This window comes from Protopterus annectens, chromosome 4.part0 (assembly GCF_019279795.1).
Source record: "Protopterus annectens isolate FY-2018-M chromosome 4.part0, PAN1.0, whole genome shotgun sequence".
NCBI lineage: Eukaryota > Metazoa > Chordata > Ceratodontiformes > Protopteridae > Protopterus > Protopterus annectens.
The window spans coordinates 1,926,022,700-1,926,034,816 of NC_056733.1; the positions used below are offsets into that span (position 1 = coordinate 1,926,022,700).

The following is a 12,117-nucleotide window of genomic DNA, read 5'->3' on the forward strand; positions in this document are numbered from 1 at the left end:
ATAGGAGAAGTTTCAAAGAGTAAACAATAATATCAGCTTATTAAAGACACCTTAAGTGTCAGGTGTTTCATCACCAATCAAACCTGGATTCTTCAGTTATCAACAAACTAGAAATCATTATCAAATGATGGTAAGAGTCAAAGCATGGATCTTTGATTGTTTCAAAGTACCATGAATAGCCATGGACAAAATCTTGGGCCTAGTTGTTTCTCTAAAGATTACAGTTCATTCAATTCTGAATGCATTTTAAAGTCCTTATCCAGGGAATTCCCAGAAGGCATTTCATTCTGAAAAAAGGCAAAGTAAAATTGAGTGCATTCAGTAGTAATATTATAAACAACTGCCGCTCACCTGATGGTAGCATCTGTATGGAAACAAGTAAAGACCTAACATTGACCTCCGTGAGATGCTGGGCTTGACACAATAACTAGGCAAATAGCCCATTGCAGAACCTACCTGTTGGGTACACCCAGAGTGGTAGGAGGCAAACCAGTCTAGGACAATACCTGAGACCTCACAGATATAGAATGCTGAAGAGAATACAACAAAGATGAAAATGGAAAACAGATAATATTTACACATGAGGAGATTATCCTTGACCCTATTGAGAGCAGTCTCAGTTCTATGCCTCATGAAAAAAACAGACTAAAATGTATCATAAACATGGTACTCCTGTAGAATCACATCAAGTTGAAAGCAGATTTCTTTCTTTCTTTCCAGTCTTACAGATGAAGTGATGTATGGAGATCAGTGATAGTTTTCACAACCAGAAGTGAAGATTGTAGACTTCTGTAGGAAGGAAACACCAAGTCCACATTCAAAGCAGTTGCAAAGACACCACTCTCCAGTGATGAATGGATGATATGAAAAATCACAAAAGTGAGCACATTAGAGCAATAGAAAACCTAGATGAACATGGGGTTAAGCATGTAGTTTGTTATCTAAATCTCTGTTCAGATCTGGATCAAGCAGTCTTAATGTGAGGTTATCTTACAGGATGATACTGATCTCAGTGAAGCAGTTTTCGCTGCAAAGAAGTGAACAGTTAACTCACTCTATGGATAAAATGTCAAGCTAGATTACTCAAACTATGCAAAAAAAAAAAAAAGAATGCAGCCAGGTGACAGCAAATCACAACACCACACCCATGTCTGGCAATATTATTGGGCTGAATCACAGAGAAACCCGAGGGAAGAGATGCAGCAAGACAAAGACCAACATTTTCATATAACTAGGTCTCCATGACAAAGGCCAAGCCGACATCATGCAGCAGGTCAGAAGGTAGACTTCATAGGGGTCTTACATGCTACACAAAGCCATGCAAGTGGCTTAGCATAGTACACCAACGGTTTGTGATTCAGAAATATATCATAGCTCAGTAGCTAGCACAGTGATGGTCTGCAGACCAGTAATGATTTTTATCTCCATATTTAACAGTGGTCTGTGGATGGCCTATGCCGTTTGGCCTTTGTGCATCCCAGTGCACTGCTATATATAGATTACTTTGTAGTACATTAATTCTAGACAATCATAAAATGCAAGACCTATGTACTACATTATAGGAAATATGCAATTATATATGGTTTGTGTATGCCCCCACACTGGGCCAGTAATCAAGGAGCCTGAATGCTCGCCACTGACACTGGAGAAGGGCATGCACTTAGAATACAAATGGGTACACACAGTACTTACAGATGCAGACTTTTCTGCATCAAGCACATTTTCCCTTAAGAGCACACAGGGAACAAACTCTGTCCGGGGTCTGGATCTCTCTATCTGTCTCCCTCCAGGTCCCCAATAAGACTCCCCACTGGTACAGCTATAGGGTTAGGTCTTCAGCCGACTGTCCAAGCCAAGACCTCTAGCACCCTGTCTGTAAGCCCAGTGCTTGGTGTTCCTGCTCCAAGTAGCTCACACACACACACACACACACACACACACACACACACACACACACACACATCCCTGACCTGGAAAAGGTTGGCACTGATTTACTGGCTGTGTCCCCTTTTGCTCACAGTATAAGGCAGTTATCACCTCCACCAGCCACTCCACAATCACTACTCTATGGCTCATAACAATGGGTGTCCATTTCTACTGTGTAAGATTAATACTAGTACAAATGGTAGTAGTTGAGCAAGACAGCTAGGCCTTCAGAAGTGGCCCACACAGTGTCAACAAATAAATCTAAGCACTCTCAAAGGTTAAATATTTTCTACAAGGACCAGCCACAATACAAGTTTTAAATATATTTAATAATAATAGAAGAGCATGTAAATACTGAATATATATATATTTACAGTAAACCACAGAGTTCAAGTCACAAGAAATATTGAAAAACAACATTGATGGACAGACTCATACTAATAAATAAAAGCAATCTCTAAACTATGCTTCACTGTATTCCTGACTGAATCTATGAGAATTACTATTCCCTAATAACTTACTTGATAGAGCAAAACACAATGAAATATGTTTTTCTAGATTGGTTCCCCAAAACAGAATACTTCCCCTCATTTTACCAGCCTTAGGAACAAAGGCTTCTTACATATTCACTGTCTCCTGTCCTATTTAACACTGTTTGGGGTTGTTTTATTGGTTTAACAGCTCATTTACATTTCCCTTATTTTTCTTAAAGTAAGCTAGCTGGTTAAGCTCTGCTGTCTCAGTATTAAGGCTGCCACCTATCCCATTATCAGCGGAACACTCACAGGCTGAGCTACATCATCCCACTACCGCTCTGTAAAACAGTGGGACTTTAAAAGTCCCGCTTTTCAATAATGCCGAATCACCAGAGAAGAACTGCAAACACTTCTGATTTTCCTACAGCAATTCAGTTACATTACCAACGGTGACAAACCCAGACCTGCAGGCAGAGCTGTTCCCTGTTAGGTCTGGGTGTTGTAAATCGTGCAGCAATTGGCTGCAACTCATGAAGGGGCAGGGATTCAGCTAGGAAGAGCCCTGGCTGTAAAGCCAATTTCAAATATTTTAGTCCCCCTGTAGAATTTTTCTGTAGCATACATTGTTGTCTGTGTAGTAGGGATAGATTTGCTATCAGCATTGCAGTTAATGCCATCATCATTGCAATTAATGTGTGCAGATACCTCTGAACTCTCCAGATTTTCACAGAATGTCCAGATTTTTTTGCCTCAAATATTCTGGTCTGTTCATCATCATTTGTTTTTCTGGCAAGGTATTGGGTAGATCTGAGGACACTAAAGTCACTAAATAATAACACACATTTGAGTTTCAGGCATCAAATCCTTCAAGTTTAGTAGAGTAATATTTAAAACATGTCCCTATTTTTGAGGGATTGGCACATGTTTAGTGGTACCATTAACTGCTGTTGTGATGCCATGGTAGGGAGTGTGACCAGTGTCATATTGGCCACACTCCCGTGTCCCACTTTGGCCTGCTTAAAAGGTGGCAGCCCTACCCAATATCCTCTTTTAAAAACATATGCATTTAACTCAGTTACAATAATACATGTACATTTCTTTTCATTCCAGTAGGGTACACTGCTGATATATTTTAACACAAGCAAACCTCACCAGTACATTTTCAGCAAAAGCATCTATAGAAATCGGTTTGATATATAAATTACATATAATTATTTACAAAATTCCAGCTAGCTGTCTGGGCACACATCATACATTCACTGCCCTACTTCCTGGCATGGCTGGCAGTACCTCCTTTCCTCAGTTTATATATGCATTATACCTATATTTTTCTAATAAGATTTTTTTTGAGCAAAGCAACACTGCACAGCATTGCCCTGATCAGATTGTCGAAGTAGATGAGTACTCTTGTGCTGTGTGTATATTTGTGTGTGTGTCTGTCTGTCTGTCTGTCTGTGTGCATGTGTGTGTGTGTGTGTGTGTGTGTGTGTGTGTGTGTGTGTGTGTGTGTGTGTGTGTGTGTGTGTGCGTCTGTGTGTGTGTGTGTGTGTGTATGTGTGTGTGTATGTGTGTGCGTGTGTGTGAGTGTGCATGTGCGTGTGTGTGTGTGCGTGTAGATAACTTTATGAATTATATTTTGCAAGTCAAATCATAGGTTTAACCTGCAGAAATCAATTCTGCTACTAGATCTTTCAAACAAGTATGAATAGAGTGAAATGAGTGTTTTGAGTTTTCAGTACTTGGTTTGCATTGCTATGTTATATTATTAAAAAGATAAAAACTTAAGTACAGAAACAATGCAGGAAAAGTTGAGCAATTGCTTTATTTACATTTTATAATTACTTTCTCATCATTCAGTCCTGACATTCACTTATCTTTTCTCTTTTCTCTTATTTTAGTGAAACCAACTGTTATTCTTACTGACATGTATATAAATAGCATCGGTCCTGTGAATGCCATCAACATGGTATGTAAACTGATATCATTTGCAGATGTGCTCTCACAGATAAATTGTCATTCTTCTGTCAGAATAATTATTTTCTGTAGAAATTTTTTACCATTTCTTTTGTTGTTTGCACTTGCAAAGCTGAACTGATCTGAAAAGGTTTGCTTAGACCCCGGCATTGTTTATGGTTGCTTAATGCTGCAGTTCTATTTTTCAATTATGTTATGAATTAAATTATAACTAAGACAATTATGTTTAAAAACAGCACACAAAAACTGACTACAGGAGAAATGAATGTCTATATACAACAGACAGATAAATTAGGCAGACAGGCATTCAGCAGGAATGATAGAAGCCTTTCATTATGGCCATGATGCATATTACTTTTATAATAGCTATACATACCATAGCTCTCAACCTTCCATCTCCAAAATGAGGAACACTCGCCTTCATAATGTGGAACAAATGGGCAAAATGTGGAACACATACTAATGGCTTACCAACAACTTCAACTAGGAAGGTCATATGATGGTTAAAATATGTTGGTTTTACTTATAAAGAAGATCCTTTAATGAATTAACATGATTAATTTCTATTTACCATGAATTTCACTTTAAAAAAATCCTAACACTGAATGTGTGACAGACCCTTTCAATGTGGAACTTTGAGGAACTTCGAGGAACATGAACTTTTTAAGACCCCAAATGAGATACGTTCCTCGTAATGAGGTACACTTGAGAGGTATGATACATACCATCTTACCTGCACAGTTATAAAAAAAAAAAGATTCTAGTATATTGAAACTTTGCAATAGATATTCTAGGTATAGTGTTTTCTGTATTATATGGACATTACATTTATTTTTCAACCTGCGTTTTTCTGTCATATTGAATTATTACCTGCCAATGACAGCATAAAGGTTTAGGCTCTGACTATACCATTGGTAATTTGAGTATGAATAGTAAATCTGGTTGCTAATGGCAGTGATTCTTGACTTTCATTAAAGGGAAATAAAGGATAGAGTTAGAAGGCCATGATAAGGAAGTATCTTTAGGAAAGCTGAAGGCATGAGTTCAGATGATTGCAGTGTCAATACAGCTGTCACTGTGGCTGTGAGCATGAAAGCATAAACTAGTGAACATAAAGACCAACAGTGCATGTAGTGCAAGCTGCAGCCCAGACTATCCCAGGGAAGGGAAACTGCTGGGTGCATACAGAATGAAATCTTAGCCACCTCTGTTTTCTAGGAAAGAACTTCCAGAAACTAGTGGTAGTGGGGACTTGGAGGAAATCTGATTACTCTTATGTTTTATTTTACGGAGGTGAAGAGGTGCAGTATATTCTTAGCTACAATTAACTGAATATTGTTAGCTGATAATTAGATTTTTTTTCATTTGTACCGTGCCGTGATATTATTCAAAAAACAGCACCACATGAAACTGTTCACATTGTTCCTGCTAACTGCCATATTTGTGAACTATATTTACTTAGTAGTGCTACCATGGAAGTTTTCACTTATGAAGAGATCTAATGAACTAGACCTCCATCAAAAACAGTTGAATTTTCTTTCAGCTGTTATGTATAACTGGGACAACATGGGCACATATTATATTTTATGTGTATTACCTGCATGTGTCCTGGTATCTAGGTGTGGTATAAAACATCCTGTGTACATCACTCTCAGGATCACAATTCTGTAGGCTGTATTCACCTTGTGTGTCAGACATTTAGTCCAGAAAGGCTGAAAAGAGATTTCTTATTACAGTCAGCCCACTTTCCTTATTCACCTCTGCCCAAAATTGACTATGATCCCTCTCCAATTATTTGTTTTAGAATTATGCACAAATCCAAACGTAATGGAGACTAAGGCCCAAAATCAGGGACATTTTCTTAAATATTACTCTAATTTGCATAAAAGTTTACTAGAACAACATGTTTTGGATCAACTTGCATTTTCCAAACAATATTTAGTATGGCTCTGTAATTATTGTCATTTTTGACTGACTGCAATCCTCAGTGATTTACCAGAAATTAAAAAAAAAAATCACAAAGGACAGACAGAAATATAAAGCAAAAGTAGTCATGCTCTGTGAATTCAGGGACATTTCTTCACTTTATGTAGCTCATTTTAATAGCTGATAATGTGATTCCATCAGAAGTGTAATGAATAATGAAACATTATCAATATGGTTATGGACAGTATTTTGCAAAAAAAAAACCCATTCGTCGCAAACAGTATTACATTTAGTAGCTTCTGCTCTCATTTGGAAAGACATGATAGGACAAACAAAACTTCATGTGTTGCTGTTAATTCATTTCCCATACATTTTCATTGCAAGTATGCTTTTCATGATTTTTGACTTACATTTCCCAGTTACAGCTTAACATGGCTTAAAAGAGAGAAACATTGTGAAGTACCTGGTGTCATTTTGTCATATTACACCCTTAGCAGTTTAAACAGAATTTCATCCGGCGATGTTCTTGACTGCATGATCCCAATTACTGATGTGCAGAAATGTCCTACATCTTCACACAGTATCCTTAGCTGTATAAAAAACATTCAGACATAGAGCAGACATGTTTATTGATAAGTGTGCATGCTTTTGTGAAGGCAGGGAACTTCTTATGATGTTGGTAATGTCTTAGTATACTGAAGCAGCTTTTGGGATGGTCAGTTAAACTTCATTTGTTGTCTTGAAATGCAGGTTTGATTAGAGCAAACTCTTTTTTTTTTTTTTTTACTGTATCATGGAAAATACAAATAGGAATGACTCAGTCAGCTTTGAAACTAAAAAGTCATTTCACATTCGCTGTCAGGGGAGATTTGTAAGAAATCAGCTTGCTGCCAGCTGTCATTTATCCTTGTCCTTCGTGGAAAAGGATTACTTTCCTTAGAGATATTCAAAAGGTGGTGTAAAAATGTGGGTCAGCATCTTTTTAATGTGAAACCTACATGTATTATCCTGTTTTTTGTAAATTTGGAAAAGTTTGCCTGCTAGCCATTACTCATTAAAGGCAGGAACATGAAACATGGTGCTGGTGCTGCGGACTTCACATAGAAAATTTTGAGTAACTACTAAACTAACCTCTAAGCTGTATGTTAAAATGTTACACTATAATTTGTTGCATTCCATTTGGATAACAATATTACCAAATAGCAAGTAGCTTTAACCTTGCCTGGATGAAAAGCACAACATAAAGTATTTTTGCATGGGGGACAAGTCCTCAGAGTATCTCCTCATGCAAGTGACCGTGCGCCCTCACACCCCATATATAATAAACTGTGTGGTCTCACACAGGTGTGGAGAAAAGAGAAAATGCAAAAGAAAATAATCATTGATGAAGCCATAATACAAATAATAATGAGCACCCGGTAGGCACAGCTGCGGCAATCCTGCAATCCTGACAGCAGAAAAGACAAACCAAATCCACGATTTAGCGCTTTCGTTCCTTTATTTTGATAAATGGAACTTAATCAGAAAATGTGTATCCTGCTGTTCATCCCTTCTATAAATATAGACTCAGGCGCCAAAAACATTCAAAATTACCCTATCACAACACTCCTTATGAGGGTCTATATTAAAATTGTGAAAGCCCTAGTCACCGAATACTAAAACACTGACACATATTCCATGAACCGCGAATACACCGAACGCCCTAAACCGTGAAATTCAAAAACTCAAACCGTCATAGTTGTCCCACCCCACCACCCGCTACATACTACCTACCCAAACAAACTAAATAAACCACATACATACACTAACCAAAACCCTACTTCTAAACCTAAACTAAACCCTACTTCTAACCCTACACTAAATCTTGCATATACCACCATGTATGCACTTACCTTAACCTGCACCCTGACCCTAAAGTCCATAACTATCGCACACTTACTTTAAAAAGCTATACTCAAACAAAGTAAATAATCCACCCACATATACTTAACAAAACCCTACTTCTAACCCTACACTAAATCTCACATACATTACCATCTATGCACTTACCTTAACCCGCACCCTAACCCTAAGGTACGTAACTGTCACACACTTACCTTATGGAGCTGTACTGCAGAAGGGTCAACCATGATGATTCGACATTTCAGATTTCGCACTTCAAGACGATTGATGTTTTCACGGTTCAATGAAGACTTGTCTGCATTTATATATTCAGGTAAGTACACCTTTGAGCTTGTAATATAGACCCGCTTATGAATTGTGTGTTTGTATAATCAGAACATCCTTTTCACAAATGCTTAAATAATAAATATTCCATAAATAAATACATATGTGATTTAAATGATAAATAATCAATAAATAAATGCATATAAATACATATACATATAAAGATTAAATATCAAAAACGTATGCTTATTATTTTGTTTTAGCAAATTTAAGGAATTTCCTAAGGAAGAATTAAATAGGATTAGTTCAAAGGTCATTAAGCAAAGGCATGGTACGTTTCCACCCATTATAAAAGAGGGACTTAAGAAGCAAGCCATTATTTCCAGTTCTTCAGATTTAGAGAAAATGTTAGCGTTTCCAGTAGCTATGTCTATTGAAAGCCAAGAGATAAAAAAATATAATAAAAAATAACTGGCGAATTATAAGAGGAAATGTTGAACTGTGTAAAATTCTTGGAGATTCTCCACAATTTATTTATAAGAAGAGTAACAACATTAAACAAAATGTTGGAAAGAGATATTTGTAGGAACATCCATTACAGTTGTACAGTTGGTACATATTGTTGTAAAGGATGTTAGCAGTGCAGGTATATAAGCGGACTGAGTAGTGTAGAATTTCCATATCTGAATTTGGTTATTAAAAGTCAGTATAGATACATTTGTACTAGTATGAACGCTGTATTTGGCTGGCTGTAGTTCTTGCCCACATTATTATGTTGGCAAGACTATTAGGAAGCTTAGATATAGAATTAGGGAACACATTAGGGCTATAAAGAATGAAGATGAAAATAATGCTCTACTTAAACATAGTTTAAAATGTCATGCTTTTTGAATGTTTCATTTCAAAGTCCTCAAACAAATAAATTACACTGGGTTTATTAGTGGGTGTAATGATGTGTTAGAGGCAAGGGATCTTGACTGACAAATTTTTCTTAGAGCCAACCAGCTCCCAGGCCTTAATAAGTCTATTAATATTAAGTGTCTTCTTAAATTAAAGTTGCTAAAATAAAATAATAAGTAAAAGTTTTTGCTATTTAATATTTATATGTAGATGTGTTTAAATGTATTTATTTATTTATTGATTATTATTTAAAGCATTTGTGAAAAAGATGTTTTGATTATACAAACACACGATTAATTTTGAGTGTTGTTTTTGGCGCCTGATTCTGTATTTATAGAAAGAATGAACAGATGTATACACTTTCTGATGAAGTTCCGTTTATCAAAATAAAGGAACAAAATCACTAAATTGTGGTTCGGTTTGTCTTTTATGCTGTCAGGATTGCAGGATTGCTGCAACTGTGTCTATCGGGTGTTCGTTAATATTTGATTTATTCTGTCCCAGTCAGTGGTTTCGTTTTCTCCATAATAGGAATAGGTCTGGTAGCGATTTTTACTGTGAATTGGGAATCACTGAATTACAATTCATCCAGCTGTAATCAATAAATTATAAACCCAGCCACTAAACTCATGACCACTGGTAAGGAAGCGGTGTTAGACTCACTAGATCACAATCAGTTTATGAAATTATATTTAAATGAGATGAAATCTGAGAATTATAAGCTTTATTTTTAAGTGAATTTACTGGTCATTACCCCAAGTCTATTATAATTGTCTTGTGCATCTATATACGTGAAGTTTTAAAACAGATTCTAGACACCTGCCACTTATTAAAGTAAGTTTACAGTGTTACATGTAATAAATATGAGAAAAATATAGTTTGCAGATGAGCGTTCTGGAGTAAAATTCCATGTCCATGAAAATCTTGTCTTTTTCCAGTACTGATATAGTCCAAATTTGGGATTTTGTGGTAATGTTCTTCGAAACAAGGAAATTTATTATCCGTGGCTATTAAAGATTGGTATAAAAGGTTTAATGCAATACATGAAACTACAGATTTTTTGTGTAGATTCACACAGATCAAATTGCCCATTAAAGGCAAAATGAACTGCAGAAGAAAAGAAAGACCACTATGTAATAAATGTGCAATAGAATAGCCAATTGAGCACAGTCTGTTGGAATATAAACATCTGGAAATGTTCTTTTTCAGTAATTTGAGTAGATATTTTAATGTTATTGTTTTCAAATATTAATATGAATATGATGTTATATGGAAATATGCTGAAATTTAGAGTGTTATTGAGAAAATAGATATAATTATGTCTGTAACTGACAATTATAGAAATGCAGGTAATCTTTTAGTAATACCTGAACTACCAGCAAGTCAGACAGATGGGTCCTTGATTTGCCATCTCATGGGAAGGGCGATGAAGTCAGATTTGCAGCACCTACAGAACCCCTCCCCCCCCTTTATGTTGCATTGCAGCATCAGTAATGTAAAGCTCTTAGGTGTATACTAGGCTAACTGCCTCAATTGGCCATTATAAGCCTAGCCAATAACCAAGCCCTGTACCTTTTGTCTATGCACTAAAACCGTAACCAGTATGCCAAAGCCACCACCTTAAGTATCTAAGAAACCGGTCCAAGAAAAGTACCAACAACATTCAGATCTTACTGCATCCTTTTAGTGACATGTTTTTTTTTCCAGCATTATATTTAGCAGTCTTGTTTATTTAGATGAAGGCATTTTTGTTGCAATAACCAACTTCGGTACAAGTTGTGCTGGTGATTGTCCACTAAAAATGAGCTGAACATCTGTATTTTCTAAATAAATTAAATTATGTTTGCTTCCAATTAATTCTCTTTACATTTGCTACTGTTAAGATTTTTCCCAGGATGCTCCTGAACTTCTTTGCTAAGCCATAGCAGAGTAGCAGGATCTGTTCCCTCTGTTTGTGGGCCTCCTGCTAGTGATAAAATGGCAGTAATGGATAGTGGTGTTGTAGAGGAGGTTGATGCAACAGGTGAGATAAGCTGTAGCCATCTGTTTTTACAATTAAGTATCCTTGTTTCGAAATAGGGCAATAGAAACCTGGACTGAGGTTATATCTGTATTGGAAGAGGTGACATTCTAGTCTGTATGAAATGTATATAGGCATGTAAGACTAGCATGTTAAACAACTATGGAACATTATGATAATTTTTTTTCCTATTGTGGAAACCAGCATTTTCTCTAATTAGAACTCCTACTCTTACAACCCATCGGCATGTTTTATGGAATAAACCTAAAACTATCATCTGTAAAAATAATTCTATAACTATTCTCATTCTTCTCAGCAGGGCACAACCAATGTAACTAATCTCATACAATGCAACGCAGTAACTAATGATATCAAAAACTGTGTTTGCAGCTAGGAATACAATTCCATTCACAGTAACTTTAAATACCCCTAGTGCAACACTGATGTCTTCTCGGCTGCACACTGTTGACTTCTTAAACAGAATTTATTAAAGCCTTTCATTTTAAATAAATCTGTCCAAAAAAACGTGAAAACAACTGAAAAAAAAACTTCGTAAAAAAGGCTAGTCAGAAATGTTATTCTCTTCACAACTAAGGAAGGCTACATTTCTGGTTTATAAACCCCTTCCTATAGATTGACCTTTTGTCACTACAGGCATAGTTCTGATTCATGTCAGACATACCTATATGATTTCAATGCCTAACAACATCAATTCAACTACTATGCAGG

General features: G+C 36.3%; 1 protein-coding gene across 2 annotated transcripts in view; it reads left to right on the forward strand.

The window, feature by feature from the left end:
• Nucleotides 1-12,117, forward strand: part of LOC122800073 (gamma-aminobutyric acid receptor subunit gamma-2) — an 854,805-nt gene that overhangs the window by 454,089 nt on the left and 388,599 nt on the right. For both annotated transcript variants that reach the window (XM_044069578.1, XM_044069579.1), the window contains exon 3: nt 4,301-4,368. In XM_044069578.1, coding sequence (XP_043925513.1) covers nt 4,301-4,368 — 68 coding nt within the window. The remainder of the gene's footprint in view (nt 1-4,300; nt 4,369-12,117) is intronic.